At 45.4% G+C, this 24,751-nt stretch overlaps 1 protein-coding gene across 4 annotated transcripts in view; it reads left to right on the forward strand.

Moving 5' to 3' along the window:
- The window catches only part of SNX29 (sorting nexin 29), a 580,852-nt gene that overhangs the window by 660 nt on the left and 555,441 nt on the right, over positions 1 to 24,751 (forward strand). For 3 of the 4 annotated variants that reach the window (XM_080678988.1, XM_080678984.1, XM_080678986.1), the window contains exon 2: positions 1,394 to 1,483. The exons of the other annotated variant lie outside the window; for it this stretch is intronic. In XM_080678988.1, coding sequence (XP_080535114.1) covers positions 1,465 to 1,483 — 19 coding nt within the window. In that variant the 5' untranslated portion in view covers positions 1,394 to 1,464. The remainder of the gene's footprint in view (positions 1 to 1,393; positions 1,484 to 24,751) is intronic. 4 annotated transcript variants of the gene reach the window in all.

Genomic DNA, 24,751 nt, shown 5'->3' on the forward strand with positions numbered 1-24,751 from the left:
TCCCGGCCCCTCTTATTCCTCTGCCCCCAGTGTTTGCTGTTCCAGTCACCGCTGTTCCCAGTTACTTTGTTTCCCACTTTGGTCCTTGGTTCCTTTTTTTTTTTTTTTTTTTTAATACTCCAGCCCCTTCATTTTCTTAGATCATTTGAGATCTTCCTTGTCCTGTCCTGCAAGCCTTCCCTTGTGCAATGTTGAGCCCATCTGGGGACCATTGCTTGCCCTGCCCAGTCCACCCCTCTCCCTCCCACAAGGGGAGGAGGCTGGTTTTGGTGGGGAGGTTGAGAGGGGGAGGGAGTTTCCTGGGAGGTAGTCCTCAGTGTTTCTGAAGTTTAGTCCTGAGGCTTGGCCAGGGATCCTCAGTCGTTTCCTCTGTTGGTGTTTTGGTGCTAAGTCATTCCTGGGTGTTGCATGTGGAGATGGGAGTGGCTCAGGGAAGCCTCTCAGCTCACCCTAACTGGGATCTGGATTCACTTAGGAGGACTCGCCTACTCTCCTGTTTTTTCTTCACTGAAAAGTCCAGCCCTTGGCCCTAGTCACCCAGGCATTTTCTGGAGGTCGAGCGTGGGCAAGGCTAAGGCAATATATCTCTTTTCATTTTTAACTTTTAAATGATCTCTGTGGATTGTTTTCCAAGTTATGTGCTTTTTTTTTATTATTCAAGAGTAAGATTTGTGAAATTGATGGTCCTAATGAGGGAGCTGGGGATGGGAGGGGGGTGGGGGGGAGGGGGAGGACTTCCTGGGAGACAGCCCATCTTCTGTGTCCAGAGTGAATGAATTTTGGTTTAATTAAACTTTCTGGTCCTTGAACATTAGTAATAGCACAACACAGATGTGATGAGCTGGTTTCCAGCCAGGAGGTAATCTAGTCTGGTGTAAATGCAGGCCCTGGAACTAGACAGCCTGGGCTCAAATCCTGGCCCTGCCACAGAAAGATGTGTGATTTAGAATAACTTGCTTGATCATACTGCAAGTCCTAGCAAAATGGGGATAAATAGTGGTACCTGTCTCTAGGCTTGTTGCAATGACCAAATAACATTACTCAGGTAAAGTGATTGGTAGGTACTATGCCTCTCCATGGTATGTAGTCAGGAAATGAGAGCTGTTATTGTTTCCATAAGGACATGGGGCTCAGGTGGAGTTGCTTTGTGGCCCAGTCTGGGCCCTAAAAAATCTCTTTCTTTTATTGTCACCAAAGAGACTCCAAGGCTCACAGTTCTGCCTTCCTCAGAGGAGTAAGTGAAATTGACAAGCCAGGGGAAATGAATCAATGTATCTTTTAAGGAGCAACTTAATATCAAAGATGAGTTTTAAAATGTAATTAAAAAATCATTAGGTTTAAGGCCAAACAAAAGGAAACCAATAAATGTTTTTTTTTGTTTTTTTTTTTAAAGGAAAAAGCATTAAGAATGAAAGCCTTCTTTTGGAAAGATTGTAATTGAGGCAGAAAAAGTGGTTGCTGAGGATGGCGGGGGAAGTCCAAGGTATTTTTCAATCGTTTCTTTTTTTGAAAGTAAAACTCTTTATTTCCTCAAATTGTAAATAATACACATACAGGTTTCCATCAATCATTTCTTGAGAATACAATTGAAATAGGGTTTTCCCACCTTTGAGATTGATAATAGGCACACAACAAAATAATATGACATGGAAATATTTTCTGTCTTCTGTTCTTTTTTTTTTTTTAAATATATTTTATTGATATTTCACAGAGAGGAAGGGAAAGGGATAGAGAGTTAGAAACATCGATGAGAGAGAAACATCGATCAGCTGCCTCCTGCACACCTCCCACTGGGGATGTGCCCGCAACCAAGGTACATGCCCTTGACCGGAATCGAACCCGGGACCCTTCAGTCCGCAGGCCGACGCTCTATCCACTGAGCCAAACCGGTTTCGGCTCTGTTCTTTTTATTAACAGAAATTTTCAAACATCAGGGAAGTGGGGAGAATAGTTGAATGAGCAATTATCAACTTATGACCACTTTACCTGTTTACTTTCTACCTCTCTCCCTAGTTATTTTGAAGCAAATCCTAGAAATTGTATCATTTCACCAGTAAAAATTTTAATATGTATTTCTAAAATACAAGTATTCCACCTTAGCTAATTTGGCTCAGTGGATAGAGCATTGGCCTGCAGACTGAAGGGTCCCAGGTTCATTTCCGGCCAAGGGCACATGCCCAGTAGGGGGTGTGCAGGAGGTAGCTGATCAGTGATTCTCTCTCATCATTGATGTTTCTATCTCTCTCTCCCTCTCCCTTCCTCTTTGTCTGAAATCAATAAAAATATATTTTAAAAAATATAAAAAAAATACAGGCACTTCTTTAAAAACACAATTTCATTTCCATATCTATAAAAATTAGTAATAATTCATTAATATCAGAGATTCAATGTTCAAATTTTCATACTTGCTTTATAATTCTATTTTATAGTGTATTTTTTAAAATCCAGGATCTAAATAAGGTTTACACAATGCAAATTGGTTTGTCTTGTAAGTCTTTTAGGTCTCTCTCTAATTTTTAAGCTTGTTATTTTTTTAGTGTTCAATATATTTACAGAGTTCTGCAAACATCATCATAATCAATTTTAAAACATTTTCATTACTTCCAAAGAAACCCTGTACCCATTAGCAGCCATTCCTCATTCTCCCTCCCTTAAGCCCCAGGCAATCACTAATCTATTTTCTCTCTCTCTCTCACTTTGGATTTCCTATTCTGGATATTTCATATAAATTAATCATACTGTGGCCTTTTGTGTCCAGCTGTTTGCATGCTTTCAAGGTTCAAAATGTAGCACATTATCTGTACTTCATTTCTTTTTGTGGCTGAATAATATTCCATTATATGGATATGACACTTTTTTTGTGTGTGCGTTAAAAGGAGAGACTATTCAGGTGAATAGTTTGCAAACCAGAGAAGTGCAGCCATGGGCAGAAACTGAAAGTGCATTCCACTGAGACAAAGGGGAGGCCCACAATGGTCACTGATTGGTCCATTTTTATGCAAATGAGGAATCCAAATTTGCAGTTTAATTGGTTCAAATAGCACTGTCCAGTAGGTTGGAATTTCACATCCTGGTTGGCTGTTACGGATCTGGATCTACTGATTGATTGGTCAGTAAAGGTGCAAATAAGGCTATAATTGTGCAGCTCTAATTGGATGGGGCAGGTCTCCAGCCCATTGGCCAAAGTACTATCCCAGGAATTCCTTTGTAAGTCCAACTCTGCTGGCAGAAACACAGTGCAGGAGGCTGGCCCCACAGCCTGTGACTTTTCCCTGAGATGCAAGACGCATGTATGGCCTCTGTCAGCAACGGCTACTAGACTCTGGTTATGAATTTGGACCCAATTAATTGCTAGGAAGTCCTTTTTGGCAGGTATATTCCTTCTTGGGGACAACAGTTGTAATACAAATAGTGAATATTTATTGAGTGCTTAGTCTGTCATGCACTAAGCTTCATCTGGATTACATTTTTAAACCCTTTCAAAAACTTTATGAGGTAGTTATACTGTAATCCATTGCTTACAAATGATAAAACTGGATCATGGAAAGGTGAATAACTTGCCAAAATGTACACACCCAGCATTTAAAAAGGAGTGTCATGTAGGTGTCAGAGGGAAGCAGTAAGGTGGAGAAGATGTACCATGCCAGTGCGGGTCACGTAGAACATCAGCAGAGCTCTTTGTGGACTTCAGGTCTTAAATCCAGATATGTACAGAGCTTTCAAGCCTGTTGGCGATAGCGGCACGATTTATTACATTGTTAGGAAGGTTTAGAGCCATCTGTAAGAGAATAAATAAGAGGATGGACTAGTAGTGACCAGGAAGAGGTAAAGAAACTGAAGGGAAAGCAGTAGCTTAAAAACCTGTTAAGTTTCCTCTTAGGATGCGTCCGCACCACAGGTCAGTATTTGTTCCAAAACGCCTTGAATGGAGACCGGAAGAAAAGCATCTCCCAGTCTTCACCTGCTGCACAGGACTTGGCCAACGACCTGGAAAACTTGCACACAGCAAGGATTAGACTAGCTCGACCACACTGTGAATCTCCTGACGGCAGATGAGGTTATAGTGTTGATGAAAGCTTTTCCACACTTACTGCACTGGGGAGGCCACTCCCCGGAGGGCTTCTCTGGTGCTCCGTGCGAAAGGAGTGAGGAGCACCAACCGTAACTCTTACAGCACTGGCTGCGCTGATGGGGCTTCTCTCCACCGTGGGTTCTCTGGTGCTGGATGAGGCTTGCACTCTGACTGAAGGCCTTCCCACGCTCCTCACAGTGGTCCGATTCCTCGGTGATTAAAAAGGCCAGCACAATGCCCTAACCCAGTGGTCGGCAAACTCATTAGTCAACAGAGCGGCAAACCGCGGCTCGCAAGCTGCATGTGGCTCGCGAGCCGCAGTTTGCTGACCACTGCCCTAACCGGTTCGGCTCAGTGGATAGAGCGTCGGCCTGTGGACTGAAGGGTCCCAGGTTCGATTCCGGTCAAAGGCATGTACCTTGGTTGTGGGCACATCCCCAGTAGGGGGTGTGCAGGAGGCAGCTGATCGATGTTTCTCTCTCATTGATGTTTCTAACTCCCTCTCTTCCTCTCTATAAAAAATCAGTAAAATATATTGAAAGAAAAAAAAGGCCAGCACTCTGCCAGAAGTTTTCCCACACTCATTACCTTCATAGGGTCTTTCTCCAGTGTGAATTCTTTGATGTTGAATGAGACCTGAGCTCTGAGCGAAGCTCTTCCCACATTCATCACATTCGTGTTGTCTTTCTCCTACGGGTATTCCCCAGGGCCCTTTAGTCGGAGCCTTATGCTCACCAGCTTCTCCATGTCGGGCATCCTGGTGTGACACCTCATCCTGGTGTCTCCATAAAATATTCTCCTATGTCACTCCACTATCTCAGAACTGTTTCCTTCGCACCACTCTCCTTCCTCAGTCCTGGTCAGTCTATCTGTCTCTCCAACAGGGCAGGCTCCCATGTGAGCTGGGGCTCCTCCAGGGACTGAAGGCTCAGTGATGCCTGCTCCCCTGGAGCCACTGTCTCTCTTTTTTTTAATTAAATATATTTTTATTGATTTCACAGAGTAAGGGAAAGGGAGCGAGAGACTGCAACATCAGTGATGAGAGAGAATCATTGATTGACTGCCTCCTGCACACCCCCTAATGGGGATCGAGCCCGCAACCCAGGCATGTGCCCTGATGGGGAATCAAACTGGAGAATTGAACCGTGACCTCCTGGTTCATAAAGACTCAACCATTGAGCCACCACGCTGGGTGCCAATGTCTGTGTCTGCAGGCTGCCATTTCATGCTGCAGTTCATTGAGCTCTTTCTCCAGATCCTCCAGCAAAATCATCGCCTGCTCCCCACTCTGTGGGTGCTGCTCTTGCACCCAGGCCTTGGATATGCCACATTTTGCTTACTCCTTCATTAGTTAATGGACATTTGACTTGTTTGCACTCTTTGGCCATTATGAATAATGCTGCAGTGAACACTCACATACAAGGTTTTGTGTGGGTATATGTTTTCATTTTCATTGGGTGTACACCTAAAAGTGGAACTACTGGGTCCATTTGAGGAACTGTCAGACTTTTCCAATGTGGCTGCACCATTCTCCGTTCCCACCAGCACTGCGTGAAGGTTCTGGTTTCTGCAGTTTACCATTCTAGTGGTTGTGAAGTGGTGTCTTTTTGTGGTTTTGATTTGCATTTCCCTAATGACTAATGGTATTGAACATTGTTTCATGTGCTTATTGGCCACTTGTATATCTTCTTTGGAGAAATGTCTGTTGAGAGTCTTTGTCCATTTTTTAATAGGTTTTTTTCCTTTCTGTTGAGCTATAAGAATTCTATATAATCTGGATATAGGTCCTTCATTAGATATGTTGTTTATAAAAATTTTTTCCCCTTTTATGGGTTGCTTATTCCCTTTCATGATGGTATCCTTTGAAGCACATTCTTTTTTTTTTTTTTTAAACTACAGATTCCCCTTTCATCTCTCTCTTTTTCACCCCTTGCAATTTTTGTTGAAGGAAGCATTTTATCCTGTAAGGTTTCTTTGCAGGATTTTGCTGATTACATCCTTTTGGTGTGGTTTGATGTGTTTCTCAGTCTCTTGTATATCCTATAAATTGACAATTAGAATCTGCTGTATTTTGAGTTGGAAATGTTTGAGTGGAGTTTGAGGTCAAATAGGTTCAAGGCCAAATACATTAAGTGCGAATAACCAGGAAGTGGAATGGCTCTAGGAAATGCATACACAAGATAAATGGGTATCATGAGGCCAGAAACAAATAAGATGACCATTAATAGGGGAGTGGATAAATGTATGTGGTATGATCACATGATGGAAAACCTCAGAGACGTTAAAAGGAAAAAAATGGACTTATACACATCATTAACATTAACGTTCTCTAAAAAAAAGAAGAGTGCAGAATTACATCTTTTAAAATATATACCTTGATGCACATCAATACATGCACAGAAAACTGTTTTTGGGTTCATATATGTATGTAGAAGTAAGCAAATTGTTAGGGTGATAGTGGCCATTATTTATTTATTTTTTTTTTTTTTCATAAAAAATAGTAAGGAAGAATACTTGATTACCAGCCTCTGCTAGCTAAGGAATTCTGATTTTCAGATAATACTTTTGCTGTTATTGGGAAAGTAAACTTCTAGGGTCAGAAAGGCAAGGTTCTCAAGCATTGTTTTTTGTAAGGCTTTATCTTTGAAGTCCTTGATGCTCTTTTCAAACAGTAATTATTCTGTAAAGAATTCTTAAGTTAGAAACACACTGAAACCCCCAATTCAAGGATGGGGAAAGCCAGACACAGAGAAGTCAGATAATTTGTGGAACAGACAAGCTCTAAGGGCTTGATACATCAGAGTTTGGGATTAGTGGGAATTTCCTGCTGATCTTCCCGGATGTTTATGCACATTTTGGCAGCTTCTTCTTATTTTCTGGAATGTCGAAGGTCGTGTTTCCTCTTTGGCATTGACTGGGTCATCTCCAGCAGTGGCTTGTATTTGGAATAAAGAATAAGCTGAGCCCTGGGTGGGTTGCTCAGTGGTTAGAGTGTGAACTGAAGGATTAAGGGTTTGATTCCCGGTCAAGGGCATGTACCTACCTCAGTTGCAGGCTCAGTCCCCAACCTGGGTCAGGGCAAGTGTGAAAGGCAACCAATCAATCTCTCTCTCTCTCTCTTTCTCCCCTTTTCCCTCTCTTCCCCCTACCCCCTGCTCCTCCCTCCCTTCCATTCTCTCTAAAAATCAATGGAGAAATATCCTTGGATGAGGATTAAAAAAAAAAAAGAAAAAAGAATAAGCAAAAAATTGAGTGAATGGAAAAAGAAATATTCGTGGTTTTCATTCAAAGCAGAAAAAGTGATGGTATCACACTTTCTTTTGTCCTTGTTGAAAGCACTGGGTTGATTTGGCAGTTAGGAAGAAGTAAGAGCTCCACCACCAGCAGATATTTGACCATCTCCTTTGCGAGCATGTGGTAATAGACATTTGACATTGACATTGACCCTATTGACATCGACTCTCCTGCTTCCTGTTGCATGACTGTGCCTGGGTAACCGATAGAAGTCAAGTTCTCAGAGCTCTTAAAATATGGAACTAAAATCTAAGATTTCATGGGCTTCTATGAATTCTGGCAATGTGGACAAAATTCCAGATAAAGCACCTTCCCTCCTGCCTGCCAACATCTTGTCTATACGTATGCTCTGCATTCTCCACAGGTGATCACACCCCTGAGGGGTGTGCACATTTTATTGTTTTGTATAAATCACAGGTATGCAAGCAGTGTATAAACAGATGTAAAGTATATCTGTGGCACTAAAATTTCATGGAGGGGGTGATAAGAAAAAAAGTCTAAAAAGTATAAGGGAGAAAGTAATAATAATAAAAAAAAAAGGTTGCAAAACACCTATATAGGTTGAAGTAATTTTACCTTTTTCATATAAATTTTTTTTAAATTTAATAAATCTTTATTGTTCAGATTATTACAATTGTTCCTCTTCCCCCACCCCCCCATAGCTTCCCTCCACCCAGTTCCCACCCCACCCTCTGCCCTTATCTCCCCCACACTGTCCTCATCCATAGGTGTACGCTTTTTGTCCAGTTTCTTCCCGCACCCCCCCAACACCCTTTTCCCCCCGAGAATTGTCAGTCCACTCCCTTTCTATGCTCCTGATTCTATTATATTCACCAGATTATTCTGTTCATCAGATTTTTTATTCACTTGATTTTTAGATTCACTTGTTGATAGACATGTATTTGTTGTTCATAATTTTTATCTTTACCTTTTTCTTCTTCTTCCTCTTCTTAAAGAATACCTTTCAGCATTTCATATAATACTGGTTTGGTGTTGATGAACTCCTTTAGCTTTTTCTTATCTGTGAAGCTCTTTATCTGCCCTTCAATTCTGAATGATAGCTTTGCTGGATAGAGTAATCTTGTTTGTAGGTTCTTGCTATTCATCACTTTGAATATTTCTTGCCACTCCCATCTGGCCTGCATAGTTTCTGTTGAGAAATCAGCTGACAATCGTTGGGGGCTCCCTTGTAGGTAATTAACTGTTTTTCTCTTGCTGCTTTTAATATTCTCTCTTTGTCTTTTGCTCTTGGCATTTTAATTATGATGTGTCTTGGTGTGGTCCTCTTTGGATTCCTTTTGTTTGGGGTTCTGTGCGCTTCTTGGGCTTGTAAGTCTATTTCTTTCACCAGGTGTGGGAAGTTTTCTGTCATTATTTCTTCAAATAGGTTTTCAGTATCTTGCTCTCTCTCTTCTTCTGGCACCCCCATAATTCGGATGTTTGTACGCTTGAAGTTCTCCCAGACGCTCCTTACACTATGTTCAAATTTTTGGATTCTTTTTTCTTTTTGCTTTTCCGGTTGAGTGTTTCTTGCTTCTTTGTATTTCAAATCTCTGACTTGGTTATTGCGTTCCTCTAGTCTGCTGTTAGGTCTCTGTATAATATTTTTTATTTCAGTCAGTGTATGTTTAATTTCTAGTTGGTCCTTTTTCATATTCTTGAGGGTCTCGCTAAATTTATCGGCCTTTTCTAGGAAATTCTTGAAAAACCTTATAACCGTGGTTTTGAACTTTGTATCCAGTCGTTTGCTTTCCTCCATTTCTTTCATTTGTGATCTGTTTCTTTGTCTCCGCATTTTGGTTGCTTCCCTGAGTTGATAGAGTAGCTTTGTGTGGTAGGTGTCCTATAGGGCCCAGTGGCTCAGCCTCCCCAGTTGCCTGAGGTGGACACTCTTGGTGCACCTCTTTGTGGACTGTGTGCTCAGCCTTGCTGTAGTTAAGTCTTGATTGTTGTTGGTATTACTGGGAGGACTTGACCTCCTGGCCAATTGGCTGTGTCTACGATGGGAGAACATCTGTGCTGGAGACACCCTTATGAGACAAGACTTGCAAAATTGCAAAAGCCTCTGTGCTCAGCTTGGATGGGGTGGAGTTTCAGGGCAGAGCAGACAGCCTTGGCTTCCCGTCAGCCCTGCCCTATGAGGCCCCTGGGTCTCAGTGTCCCTCAGTAATCGCTGCAAGCACCTCTGAGAGAAAGCCGCCCTCGAGTTTTGCCCGCTGCCAGACAGTCCAGTTTCTCCCCGTATGAGCTGGGGTTCCCAGAAACTCACCCGGAACTGGAGTTCAGCGCAGTCGGGAGCTTCCGTCTCCCTCCCGCTTTAGAAAGCCAGCACGCACTCAGCCGCCCGTGCACACAGCCGCTCGTCCTCTCCGCGTGCGCATCTCCGTACCTCAGCCCTTTGTAGCTCCTCTGAATCTCAATGTGCTTTCCTCTTTCCTTCTAGTTGTAGAATTTCCACTCAGCCAGCTTTCCAGTGGTTCTGGATGGTGTCCGTTTTGTCTTTTAGTTGTAGTTTTGATATTGTTGTGCGAGGCAGCAGTTTAGGTGTTTACCTATGCCGCCATCTTGGTTTCTCTCTCTTTATCATATAAATTTGCATTTTGTTTTTACCCATAACATTTCTGGATAAAACTTCAACATGTTACTATGTGGTCTTCATATTGTTCACTTTTATGAACTTCATAATCTATCATTAATCTATCATCTTGCATGTAGCATAATTAAAAAAAATACTTTTATTTATTTTAGAGAAGAAAGAAGAAAGGAAGAGAGAGATAGAAACATCAATGATGAGAGAGAATCATTGATCTGCTGCCTCCTGCATGCCCCAACTGGGGATCAAGCCCGCAACCCAGGCCTGTGTAATGCTGGCTGCGTGGTTACAGTATCCGCCCCATGCACTGAAAGGTTGTTGCTTCAGTATTCCCGGTCAAGGGCATGTATTTGGTTTGCAGGTTCAATCCCTAGTCGGTAGGGTTTTATGCGGGGGCAACCAATTGATGTGTGTCTTTCTCCCTTCCCCTACCTCCCTCTCCTTCCCCTCCTCACTTTCCCCCTTCCCCCCCTCTCTCCCTCTTCTTCCTCCCTTCTCTTCTCCCTCTCTCCCTCCCTCCCTCCCTTCCTCCCTCCCTTCCTCCCTTGTTCCCACTCTCTCTAAAAAGCAATGGGAAAAAAATCCTTGGGTGAGGATTAACAAAAAAAAAAGCTACCCATAAGAGTGAGGGCTCTAGTGGCAGCAGAGCCAGGCCAGAAACCCAGAAATTCAGGGTTCAACATTCAGGAGACATTTATTTGATGACAGTTTAGTGCATCTTCTGTCACTTAGCAAGGGGCTGTAACAAATTGAATGAACTGCCAAAAAATGTTTTGTTGGAGTAATGGTTGTGTTAGCCAGGACTCTCCAGTAGCATGTGGCAGAAGCTTATTTCAGTGCAGTGGGGATTTAAAGTGTCTTATAATGACCCTGGCTGGGTGGCTTACTGGTTGGAGTGTTGTCCCATATACCAAAAGGTGGCAGGTTTGATCCCAGGTTGGAGTGTGTACAGGTGGCAACCAATCAATGTTTTTTTTTTTTTTTTTTTTACCCCTCTTCTCTCTCTAAAATAAGTAAAAACATATCCTTGGGTGAGAATGAATGAATGAATGAATGAATGAATAAATGAAGTGTCTTATAATGGACACTGAACCAGATTGGCTCAGGTGCTTAGAGAATCATTAGGACAACCTTTTTGCCCAGCTCACAGCTCTACTTTTTTCTCCATTGGCTTTATATTCAGGCAGCCTCTCCTCTGTGGAGGCAAGATGACTACCAGCAGCTCCTGGATCACATCCTATAATGTAACAACACCCAAGCAAAGGGTGGACCTCTTTCCCAATGGCTCTGGCACAAGTCCTGGGCTGATTGACAACAGTCTGGCTGGCCATGTGGTCATCCTGGACCCTACCACTGTGGCTCTGGTTAGCTAGGTCTAGATCTTATGCCCAGGCCAGGGCCTAACGGTGCATCTGACTGGTTTTCTGGATAGATGGGGTGGGGAACGTCTGGGAAATCATTTGGTCTGGCCCTGCCGAGGCATTAAGAGTGAGTTAATTAAATGTTTGATCAAATATAGCAGGCTAATTTTTAAGTTGATAATTTTGTATGGCCCACGAATGATATCATAAATATCCAAATGGGCCTGGCCAGTGTGGCTCAGTGGTTGAGTGTTGACCTATGTACCAGGAGGTCACGGTTCAGTTCCTGATCAGGGCACATACCTGGGTTTCGGGTTTGATCCCCAGTGTGTGGCATGCAGGAGGCAGCTGATCAATGATTCTCTCTTATAATTGATGTTTCTATCTCTCCCTCTCCCTTCCTCTTTGAAATTAAAAAAGTAAAAACGAAATAAATAAGTATTCAAATGGCCCTTGGAAGAAAAAAGTTTTCCCACCCCTGGGATAGAGGATAAATTGAAGGGGGAGGGCTGTAGTAATGAATGGGGTAATCAGGGTAGACCTCACAGGGAAGGTGGTATCTGAGGGAGTGGGGGAGTGTTTCCTGGTTTTTGTTTTTTGTTGTTGTTCCTGGGCAGCTAGAAGGGGTAAGAACTGCCTTTTACTGAGGTAGGAAAGGCTGTGAGAGGAGCAGGTGTAGGTGTGGGGAGGGGTCCTCAAACTACAGCCCGCGGGCCACATGGAGCCCGCCGAGGACATTTATCTGGCCCGCTGGGTGCCGCTGCCTGTCCTGCTTAGCATCCGACTCGTCCCGGGCCCGCAGTGCGCATAGGAATTTGTTCATAGTTTTTTTTTTTTACACTATAGTCCGGCCCTCCAACGGTCTGAGGGACAGTGAACTGGCCCCCTGTTTAAAAAGTTTGAGGACCCCTGGTGTGGGGTGTAGCAGTGTGAAGCCTCCAGGGGGAGGGAGGACCCATTCCTTGGGCCTGATTTCTGCTTGCCCATCCAGGAGTTTCCAGAGGCCTGGCGTAGTACTTCCTCTGACCACTCCGCAGCACCCTGCTGGGCCTGCGGTCCCAGCTTCCTGCAGGGAACCTTGCCCATTCCCATCTGATTTTTCCTTGCCTGCATCTGCGTATCTTGGAATTTGCTCTTCCCCATCTTAAAAAAAAAAAAAAAAAAAAAAAGCAAAGACCCAAAATGACATTAAAGACTATTGTGAAAACAGAACATACATATACATATGCCGTCCTTGCACATTAAATATTTACATTTTTAGGTATTCTACTTCTTTTTTTAAAAAAATTTAAGGCCCTAACCGGTTTGGCTCAGTGGATAGAGCGTCGGCCTGCAGACTGAAGGGTCCCAGGTTCGATTCCGGTCAAGGGCATGTACCTGGGTTGCGGGCACATCCCCAGTAGGGGGCGTGCAGGAGGCAGCTGATCGATGTCTCTCTCTCATCGATGTTTCTAACTTTCTATCCCTCTCTCTTCCTCTCTGTAAAATATCAATAAAATATATTTAAAAAAAAAATTTAAGAAGTATTTTTATTGATTACAGAGAGAAAGAGAGAGGGAGAGAGAGCTAGAAACATCAATGATGAGAGGGAATCATTGATCAGCTGCCTCCTGCACATCCCCCACTGGGGCTTGAGCCCACAACCTGGGCATGTGCCCTGACTGGGAATGGAACCATGACCTCCTGGCTCAGGTTGACATTCAACCACTGAGCCACACTGGAAAATACTGTATTTGATTAAAGCATATGCATTTTATATAATTGCATTGAGTCTACATTTGAATCAGTGTTTTCAGTGAGTAAAGTAGGTTTATAGTTGTTTGTCTGGAAAAATATATAATACTAGAGGCCTGGTGCACAGATTTGTGCATTGATGGGGTCCCTCGGCCTGGCCTGGCCTCTCTTGCAATTCGGGACCCTACCCTGGCTGGGGAAGGACTGCGAGAGGGTACCAGGGCATGTCCGGCCCTCCTTGCCCAGTCCTGATCGGCCGGACTCCAGCAGCAAGCTAACTACTGGTTGGAGCGTCTGCCCCTTGGTGGTCAGTGCATGTCATAGCGACTGGTTGAACTGTCGAATTGTTGGACGCTTATTGGTACATCAAGAATCTACACTAATAAAAGGGAAACATGCAAATTAACCATCACTCCGCTACGCCCACCAGCCTATCAGAGCGAGTATGTAAATTAACCCAATGAAAGATGGCGGTCAATTTGCATATGCAGACAGAGTGAAGACTGAGGACAGCATAGAAGGAAGAGGGAGGGAAAACAGCAAGGCGGTGGGAGGGAAAGTGTGGGGGGGTGGGGGGGCGGCGGCGGGAGGAAAAGTGCGGGGCGGTGGCGAGAGGGAAAGTGCGGGGGGTGGGGGGACGACGGAGGGAGGGAAAGCGCAGGGTGGGGGGCAGAGGCTGCGGGAGGGAAGGGAAAGCACAGGGGGCAGGAGGGGTGGCGGTGGCGAGAGGGAAGCCCGCTGGAAGCCCTGTTCTTGCAGGAATCTTCCTGCAACGGGCCTCAAGTCTATACTAATAAAAGCCTACGTGGTCCTCGTGCGACACCCTCACATCATCACAAGATGGCCGTCCTCACATTGTCACAAGATGGCCGGCAGGGGAGGGCAGTTGTGGGAGATCAGGCCAGCAGGGGAGGGCAGTTGGGGGCGACCAGGCTGGCAGGAGAGGGCAGTTGAGGGCAACCAGGCCTGCAGGGGAAGCCAGCTGGGGGCAACCAGGCCTGTAGGGGAGGGCAATTGGGTGCAACCAGGCTGGCAGGGGAGGGCAGTTGGGTGCCATCAGGCCGGCAGGGGAGGGCAATTGGGGGCAAGACCAGGTCAGCAGGGGAGGGCAGTTGGGTGTGACCAGGCCTTCAGGGGAGGGCAGTTGGGGGTGCCTAGGCTGGCAGGGGAGGGCAGTTTGGGGCCATCAGGCCAGCAGGGGAGGGCAGTTGGGGGCGCCCAGGCCAGCAGGGGAGCAGTTAGGGGCAATCAGGCAGGCAGGCAGGTGAGCGGTTAGGAGCCAGCAGTCCTGGATTGTGAGAGGGATCCCAGATTGGAGAGGATACAGGCCGGGCTGAGGGACACCTACCCACTTCGTGCACGAATTTCATGCACTGGCCCTCTAGTTTGTATATATAAAGCCAAGCGACTGGAACACTGGAACGACCAGAATGACCAGAACGACCTGTTGCTATGACATGCACTGCGGCAGCCAACTGGCCAGATCAGATCCCCCAACTTTCCGTGGCCCCTCCCCCTGGCTGGCCACCCTGATCAGCCCCACCCATCCAGATGGGGGGCAGGGCCAGTCATCCAACTGCCTGCGGCCCTCATAGGGGTGGGCTGGCTGGACCCCACCCATTCATGAATTTGTGCACCAGGCCTCTAGTAAATAATAATACAAGAATAAACTATACTTGGTATACTTAAAATTGTCAACTTACCTTGCCTACCCCTGTATTATAGTGTTTATCCATGTTCCTTCTCTTCACAATGATTAGAAATGGCCACATAACATTCCATAAAATTGAGGTACTCCAATTATTTAACCTTTCTCCCATTGAAGGAAAAGAAAGTAATTCCATTTATGATGTTTTAGGATGAAATTGGCAAACATTTTCTGCAAACGGCCAGATAGTAAATATTTTCTGCTTTGCAGGCCATATGGTCTGTGTCCCAACCACTCACCCCTTTGTTGTAGGATAAAAGCAGCAAATGGAAAGACATGGCTATGTTCCCATAAAACTTTATTTAGACAACAGGCAGCATCTGGATTTGGTTTGAGCTATAGTTTGCCGACCCCTGCTTTAGGACACTATTGGAAAAATCTGTGCAACTATGATGCTATGTTTAGGCCGCCATCGTGGAAAAAACACTACTCTGGCAGTCCTGGGTTTCACTCCCTATAGGACTAGGGCAATTCTCTGCCTCTTGATTCCCTGGTCAGAAAATGGAAATGAAAGTGAGAGATGCACATGGAGCGCCTTACTCAGTACCTGGAAGATAGAAGGACTGGTGAAATAGTTACTTGTTCCTTTTCTCATTTCCCCCATTCCTCCTCTGTAGCTTAGTTTCCCATGCATCAAGAGTATTTTGTAGCTTTTGGTACGCTCTGCCACACTATTTTTCAAGAACTTACTACCCCAGGATATTGTTATTGGTGGTGTGTACCTTTTCCTCCATAGCTTTCCCAGCGCTGCAGAATTTCTTTTTAAATGTTTCTTGGCCAAGTTAATAGTTACTTAGTGGTCACATGTGGAGGTTAATTTTAAGTAAGAATATAATTTGTATTTCTCCAGCCCTGGGGGAAGATACACATTCTCTTGCAAGTGTTTGCACACTGCCATTTTAGTGTTTTTCCTACAACAGAGATTGGCACACTAGGCCGGCTATCTATTTTGTAAATAAAGCTTTGTTGGAACACAGTCCCATCCATTCTTTTACTCTTGTCAATGGCTACTTTCACACTATGATGGCAGAATTGAGTAGCTATGACAGAGACGTAATGGCTTGGAAACCTAAAATATTTACTGTTTGATCTTTACAGAAAATGTCTGTTTGTCCTGCTCTAGAGTAAACTATTTGCTCATTTATAAATCTGCTGTTGACTCCATCTTAGACATCACACATCTACTTGGATGGCCTGAGTCTGTCTCCTTTCTATTGTGTGGCCATGGACAGTCTGTCCTTTTATCCCGGCCCACGCTGGGCCACTTTCCTCCACAATCCTGGGAACCAGCGCCCTGACTTTGGGGAGTGTGATTGTTCATTTTATCTGTTCACATGCTAGTGCTTGAGTAGACAAAACTGCTGCTTCACTCTGTGAGTTACACATGCGAGGCTGCTGCTGTGGCCTGCCTCATGCTGGTCCCTCTGTTTAAAGCTCCTTGGGGAACCATGGAATGCCCCTTGGAGTCTTGATTCCATAATTGTTGATTTCCTTCTGTTTGCAGGGATGCGTTAAGGCTTAGGGAATCTTGGACCGTTTGCCTAGGTGGCCCCAGTGTGAATCCAATTGGAGAATGGTGTTATAATTAAGGGTGCCATTCTGGGGCCAGATCTCCTGATTGTCTAATCTATATTGTGGCCATCCTGTATTGCAATAGAAAATGAGCATTTGGGTCTAATTTTGTCTCATAAATTGAGGGCCTTAACAGTCTTTAAAAGGCAGGTGAGCCTTTGGGAGGGGTTGAGATTGAGTTGATTGTAGGAGGGAGAGTCGCCTGGTGAGAGGGAGAAACCAAGGATTGTGTTCTGGCCTGGTTGCTGCCTCCTCCTGTGTCCGGAGACCTAGTCTAGAGGGTGTCAGAAAAGCTTAGTTTCGGGACCCAGAGTCCCCCGGAGGCTATGGGTAAATAGAAGCATCCTTACTATTAATTGCCTGGTAAACTGCTGGTCAGACCCAGCGCTGGGATTCCTGGCGAAACCCTAATGTGACACGACCAGCCTGTGAGTGTGCTCTCTCCCCGTGAAACGCCAGAATTGACAATGCCGAGACTCACAGTTCCCAAAATAAAATCCTACAGGGTGTTTTGGGCCAGGGTTTGCTCCAGTGTGTGGTTTTCCATAGTGTGCCTCAGTTGCTGGGATGTTTGCTTGAAACTGGTGGGCTGCCTAATGCAAATGTGCCTGTTCCGAGCCTGGTGAGTCTGGTTTATCCTATCACCGGAGTCTTTTAGTGGCAGCCACCCGAGTGGGTTGTAAGTGGTTGACCTGTGCCCAGAAGTGGTGGCCCGGGGGGAGCTGAGAGTCTTGTTCCCTAGTGCCCTTTTCCAAAAAATGAAGTGACTCACCTGTTAGTAGGAATCAGGAGGTCTGACCATCTGGCACTCCTGCCACTGCTTGGGAGTCCGGAAGGACTTAGTTGGTGCTAGACCCCAAGACTAAGAGTCTCTAGGGGTTGGGGAGGCGGTGAGGAGAGGAGTGGAAGCTTCTCTTACGGATATCCCACACGGGCCACCAATGTGGAAGGTTAAAGTGGATGGTGTGCCGGAAGGCTAAATAGCCATCAAGATGAAAGAAAATTGAATTTATTTAAGGAAAAGGGGATGGAAGATGGGGATATCTAAAAGAAAGGGCTATGCAGAGAAAAGGGTGTTAGCCGGGGACAACCTGCCACTGCCCATTGCTCCCTTGCTTGCAAGTCTCATGGATTCCCCTAGAGGTTAGGGAATGGGTGCCTGTGGGGGAATGGCACGGACATGCTCCTTGGAGGGAGATCCGCACTTGATCCTTTGTGCTGAGGGTATTTGTCTATCTCTTGCAGGTGGGAATCTTAGGGGAGGTCTCAGGGGAAGGTCTTAGTAGAGTATCCATCAGCTTTCCAGGTGCGCTCTTGCAGGGTCATGGTCTCCACTGATTGGTCAGAGCCAGGGCAGGGGGTCAGTAGTTACTGCAGGCGGTCCTGAGGCAGCCACAGAGGCACATGTCTGGTTTTGCTTCTTTGCTGGGCCTGGAGCTAAAACACAGCTGAGGCCTAGATGATGTCTTTAGGGAGGAAAAGGTCTGGGAGTCCAAACTGCATGACCAGGCATATGCTGGGGGAGGAAGGGTTACCCTGGGGGCAAGATTCTTGTTTTCCTGGTTTTGCCCCTTGCTAGGCACCTGGGGCTTTATGCCCTGGTGAGTTTCTGTACCTGGCCCATCGTCCTTGCCCTGGGGATCTAACAGGCTTATTTTCATCTCCGAAAGGGCTTGCCATCCAGGATTGGCTTAAGGAGCAGGTTTAAGAGTCCCCATAATCCTCTCTGCTATAGGGATTAGGCCAGGATGTGGTGTGGCTGGAGGGCCCAGGAAGCGCAGTTCAGCTAGCAGATTATTGTGCCCATTGGGGATTCTCGGCAGGAGGGTTTCTCAGAGAAGGTGACATTTGAGCCAGCCATCAGGAGGAGGTTGGTTTGTCTTAGTTGGCCCTTTGCTGAGGAAGCCCTTTTTCTGTCTGAAGTTGAACTGCCCAAGGTTACCTGGTTTTGTGGGAGTTGGAAGGCATGGGCTTTGGGGTAAATGCTGGGTCTGTCACCTCTGAGCTGTTCATTGGGCAAGTGATCAATGTCTCCAAGCTCGGTTCCTTTATCCATTATGTTGGGGCTGCCAGCACCCAGCTTACAAGTGAATGTAAAGGTTTACTGTGTATCTCAGAATGGAAAATTGGTAGCAGATCTGGCCTCTGGGTGTATTATGTTTGGTTAATGCAGAGTTGGCTGAAACACTTCCCTAAAAAGAGTATAATTAGGGGCTGTGGATGAAAGGGGCCATATGCTAACCTGACAAGCTCAGGGAAGGGCCTGCATGGCAGTCTGCAAACTCAAGAGACCTAAAGTAACCACAAAGGATGGTCTAAAATTAAACTTTAACTAAAAGCAGTTATGGTGGACAGTTACATCTGTTGCATTGTACCCCGAATCTCACAAAGGACGCCTCAAAAAGTCAAATTATGGAATCATTTATTAAAGGCCGGTGGCATACGAGGGGCAAAAGCTCCAGATCTTGCAGCGCTGAAAAGCTCGCCACATCTGGCTTATATGCAGAATATCACAAAGGTATCGATTACATCTCTGGGTTTGGAATGAGGAACCTGGTTTGCACGAAGCAGTTATAGAAGCGAAATTGAGCAAGTTAGTTATCTATAGTTTTGGGTCTAAGGATCACTGAATCGACAGAAACACATTATCTGGGGCCACCGAGGCAATTTAGAATAATTGTGCTGTCCAGATTCCAGGACCACTGAATCAACCGGAACGCATTGTCTGTAGCTACTGAGGCTGATTCTAGGACCACTGAGTCAACTGAAACTCATCTATAGCTACTGAGACAATTTAGGGTAAATGAGCTGTCCTGGTTCCCAGAAGAATGTGCTTCCATAACCAGTGAGATCACAATTAATGGGATATTCAAACCATCATCAATGGAGTATTCAATTGATTGGGATAGCATACATAAGTTCAGAAAATCAAAATAACTTTTCTATTGTTTTAGCAAGCAAATAAGTTCAGAAGCCAAACAGCAGGGTTAAAATATTAAACAGCAATTTTTACCCAAGCATGGTTGCTGCCATGCTTCACATCCTAGGCCTGTCTTCACTGACAAGGTCAACCTTTACCTTAACTGAGCCTATCTGTCTTTTTGCATCTATGATAACATACTCTTGAAATGTCTGGCTAACTTGTAACTTCCCTTTTCTGGACCCCTTGGGGCACAACCTAATGTGCCTGGGCTCCAGGACAGATACCACAAATTCCTTCATTGTTATCATGTTAATTGTTCCTGCACCCACCTAAGTATGTGTCTATCATTTTACCTTTTATCCAATCCCAGGGGTTTCCCTGCTTTGCTTTCTCCCACCTCTCTAATCTGTCACCAATGGATTTCATGTAACCCACTTACGTCCCTTTCCTTTGATTGCAATGTATAAATACAGATGTAACCTGCCATTCTCCCGAGCATTATCTCAATTTGTTGAGGTTCTGCTTCCCCGCATATGTCGACAGTTTGGCTCAAATAAACTCACAAAAATTCTTTACAGGTTTCAATGGTTTTTTACGTTAACAGTGCCAACTAATTGACATGAAAATCTGAATTTCTGGCTTTTTAAAAAAACCTAGGAGATGGAGCAATGCTGTACTGGTGTTGCTGAGAAGTGCTGTCAGCTAGAGCTGAGTAGCAGCTGCCATCTCTAAAGGGGCATCTGTCTTGGTCCCCGCAGTCTCTGCCTCCCCCTCCTTCCCTGCCATATCACTCATTTGCATTCTCCACCTGACCCACAGGATTGGAGGGGTTCGATTTTGGTCATGTACATGCATGCCTCTGAAATATATCAGACAACCCTGTCTACTCCCCCATTCACTTCCGTGTTCTTTTCATCTCTAAATTCGAAACAGGTTGGAAAACAATAGCACTAAACTCTCCATTGGGTCAAGAGCACCAGGCATCCTAGATGCCTGTAAATGTGACAATATAAATTCTGCCAGTGGTAAAAGGTGATGTGATATACCTGACCCCTGCAAAGCTCTGAGGTGGGGTGTTGGTTATAGGGTGAGGGAAGATGGCAACATGACTAAGATGTGGCCTGGTTTACTGCCTGCTGGGGACACCGAATATGTAATTGTCTACTGCAGGGTGGCTGTTTAGTCTGGAAAGGTAGACAGTACTGTTTCAATTTTACCCCCCTCCTCCATTAGAACTGCTGGGCAGTGGTCTGCAAGCTGGGCTTGGGGTAAATCCAGCCCAAGGCCTGTTTTGGTAAACAGCCCTGCCGATTCATTAATGTATTGTCTATGCTGCTTTTGAGATACAAGAGAAGAACTGAGTGGTTAGTGACTGACTGTATGAACCGCAAAGGCTAAAGGTATTTACTACCTGGCCCTTTACAGCAGAAGTTTGCTGACTACTGTTCTGTGGTACATTAGAGGTGCATGTTTATTCAGTGAAAACCAGAAACAAATAATCTGAGATAGTGCACAACAAGTTTATGCAGGGCTTGATGAAAATGCCTTGTGAACTACAACTTTGTAGGGTACATTGAAATAATCACGTAGTATCACTGAGTGTATCATGTGTTTGCTCTGTAATATCACTGATTCTCACTGAGTATTCACCTGCACTTCCAGATGTTACGGCCACTGTGTAGATAATTCAGCGCAGGTGAAGGAGATGGGAGCACAAGGGCATGGGCCAAACTTGGAACAGTAATGGTGGCAGGGGTGGCTCTCAGAGGAAGAGCTTTGCTGGACAGTGCAGCAGAGAAAGGGATTGCAGTTGGAAGGGCATGTGGGAACAAGGCACGGCTAATATTAAATTTGGGGGAGATATTACAATATCCTTGTATGCTGCAGGAATTTTGTAAATGAGCAAAAAAAAAAAAAAAAAGTTGACAGTGTGGGAAAAAGAGGGACAGTTGCTGGAGTATGTCCTTGAGCAGATGAGAGGAGATGGGATTCAGAGCACAGTGGAGGTTTAAGTTATTTAGCCTTTCTGAGCCTCAGTCACATCATCTGTGAAATGGGATAATCAAACCTACTTTAGGACAGAATTTTCTAATTGCCACTCTTGACATTTAGGTTAGATGATTCTCTGTTGTGGGGCTCTCTTGTGCAGTGTAAGATGTTTAGCAGCATCCCTGCACTCTACCCACCAGATGCCAGTAGCATCCTCCAGTTGTGCCAAAAATGTCTCCAGATATTGCCGACTGTCCTTAGAGGGGGTGGAGGGTGACATCACCCTGATTGAGAATTGCTTATCTATACCCTTTCTTCAGTAGAGCCCCTTAAAGTAAACCTCTTGAACTATCTGTATTTGAGTGTGCCTGTTTCCTACTAGGAGCCTGACTGAGGCTGGAGTTAAGGACCTCTTAGTGTCAGACAGACTGTCCCCTCAGTATCATCAGAAATCTGAAAGGGAAATGAGTGTGGGTCGCTTTTCTACTCGGTTGCTCAGGGTTGGGGCTGGGTACTATTTGGAGTTGCCTTGTTACACCCACCTTTTGGAGAATCCTACTCTAGGTGTTGCTTTTGCTTGGGGGTGGGGTGGAGGAGGGCGGTACTCTGGGCCAATATCTACCTGCTGCAGATATTTTTTTTATTGCCATTCACATAGCATAAAACTACTTATGGATTTAATACAGTTAAAGCAATTAACGATTGTTAAATTATAATTTTAACAATTATAAAAATAACCATTTAAAAGTTCAGTACCATTTAGTACATTCACAATGTCATACAACCACCACCTCTATAGTTCCAAAACATTGTCATCACCCCAAAAGGAAACCCCGTATCCATTAAGCAGTTGTGTTCTGTACGTGTGGGTTTACTTATTCTGGTCCTTCCCAGCATTTAAAGCACAGTCCCCACCTTTGCAGTAAACCCCTGGCCCCCAACTGGATGGCAGTGTGGCTTGTGGAAAGAGCACTGGGCCGAGAGTCAGGCAGATCAGGGTTCAGCCTCCCAGGTAGTGCTTCTTTGCTGCTTGACCTTGGGCAGAATTCCTGGCATGCAGTGGGTCCCCAAAGAATATTCGTTGCCTTCTTTTTCTTTTCTACCTTATACCTCTTAGTGCATTGCAAGGATTAGCCTTAGACCACAGAAATGCCTGGCATGACTTCCCTTCTGCTGTTGCATGGAAAGGCAGGGAAAACCCACAGTTTAAGTGTATGTGTGGCCTTGATCAAGCCACCTAACTCTTCTGTGATTGGAAACAATGGTTACCTGGACCTCCAGGGTTGCTGCAAGGATTAGAGAAGGACTATGCATAGAGTGCATCTTGCTTGTTTTCCCTTCCCCAAATGCCATGGACCCTTTTCTCTTTTTTATCCCCCAGGGCAGTGAACACAGAGGCCTACATTGAATTAGTTTGCCTTTGCTTTGGAGAGAAGGTAGCCAGTTGAAAGTAATTAGAGCCGGAGGTCTTATGCCAATAACAACAATATCATAGCTAACATGTATGAAGTGCTTGGTCTGTACTTGGCACTGTGGTAGGTGTACAGTAAACATCCACTCATTTAGCAGACCTAGGAGGTGCAGAGAGTTTAAGTAACTTGCCCATGGTCACATAGCTGGTGGTGTAGAATTTGAACCTGGGCTGTCCCATTCTTAATCCTTGTAGGCTTGTGGTAAAAATTAATGTAGAGGCATAGGGATTCTAGACATTCCAGACCACAGGGATGCACCTGAACCAGGTGAGTGATTTTCATGTGCACATGTGATTTCTGATTTCGAGCCCTTGGGGATCACTGCATTTCCCGACAGGTTTGTGGGTCTCTGTCAGTATTTCCTGGGGTGGCTTTACATATTTTATTTTCATTCTGATGGGGAATCTCACAAATTAAAAAGAATCCTGCTCTGGCTGTTGATGAAGGCTGCCCTTGGAGAAGGAAGGAAGCAGGAAAGTGGGCTTTCACAGAGGAGTCATTTCTGGACTGGCAGTGAGGCTGTAGCTGCAGGTTTGTTGGGGGGGCGGGGAGGGAGCGGGTTTTGAGAGTGAGCTAGATTCAGAGGTGGCTGAGCCAGGAGCCAGTGGACTTGAAATTGAATCCCTCCTCGAGCACTTCCCATGGGACTGGCCTTGGATGAAGATCTTTCCTCTCTGAGCCTCAGTGCTCTGGTGAATGGAGCCACCTTTCCTTCTTTGTTAAGGACCAAAGGATGAAATGTCGGTTGCTTAATGGCTTAGTCCACACTTGAGGCTCAGCAGGTGGGTATGGGTTTGAGACTAGAGGATTCTTCCTGGCCCTGGCAGGGGTGCTGTGTTCTCCTCTTTGTCTCTTGAAGAAGATAAAGAGAGTGGTGGCTTTGATTCTCTGCCTGCCTGTCTCCATGGGGCCCCACATTGGCAGGCTGTGGAGCGAGGAGGGCATGAGCTCATGTAGAAACCAGTGCACAGGGAAGGGAAGTGGCTGTCCCTGTCACATGCAGCCTGGCCGGGATGAGGACTCATGATACCTTGTGACTTCCCACTAGTGCTCCTTCCACTGTCGGCCATGAGCCTCTCCGGCACGTCCTGCAGTCGAGGGCTCCCAAGGCCGCTTGTGCTCCCTCCATCCTATGAGACCCCTTCTCTTAATCCCCATTCACGGCTAGGATGGCCAGAGGTGCCTGTCTGAGGTCAGGGTTGTCTCACTCAAGTTCGCTTTTCTCCTGTAGAGAAATGGCAGCCAGGGAGGGGGTGGTGGGCTGAGACCTGCACAACGTCAGGTTGTTTCTCTATAGAGAACAGGCTTTTCTTCCTGCCACAAGAGAGGCATTGATAAAAATTATAATCATGGCCCGACAAAAAAACAAACAACAACAAAAAACAAAAAACAAAAAAAAGCATTGCAAGGTAAGGCAGGGGAGTCTGTTGACATCCAAGAAAAGCAGTGGTGGCAAGACACCTTAGAAAACATCTAGGACAGCCGTGGGCAAACTACGGCCCACGGGCCGGATCCGGCCTGTTTGGCTGTTCTATCCGGCCCGCGGAGCCGAAAGAGCGGAGGGTTCTCTTGCTCTCCCCTCTGCTCCTTCACCAGCAGCAGTGTTAACATGGCAACGTCGGGAAACACGGCCGCAGCTCCTTCTTCTGAGTGGGCAGATTTATATCCGCCCATTCAGTAGAAGGAACAACCTCTCAATCTTCCAGAGGCTCCTTGTAATGCCCGCGGACGCGTCCCCCAACATCACCCTGGGAATGCGTAGACACGTTATCGTGCTGATGTAGGGAGACATGCCCCTGGAGAGCACAGTATCAGAGCATTAGCTAAAAAGGAGACCAACAACACTGTTCCCACTGAAGTTGATGTTTTCAAGACCAAAAACCTTTCAACCCAGTCTACATTGCCATCTACATCTACGTCCCAGGCATAATTTGGAAGTTGCACTAAAGAAAATGTTTAATTTACTGTTTACACATTTTGTTCTTTTCTATTTGTTTTAGTTTTAAATTATTTTATTATATTTAAGTTTAATT

This window comes from Plecotus auritus (assembly GCF_963455305.1).
Source record: "Plecotus auritus genome assembly, chromosome: 7".
NCBI lineage: Eukaryota > Metazoa > Chordata > Mammalia > Chiroptera > Vespertilionidae > Plecotus > Plecotus auritus.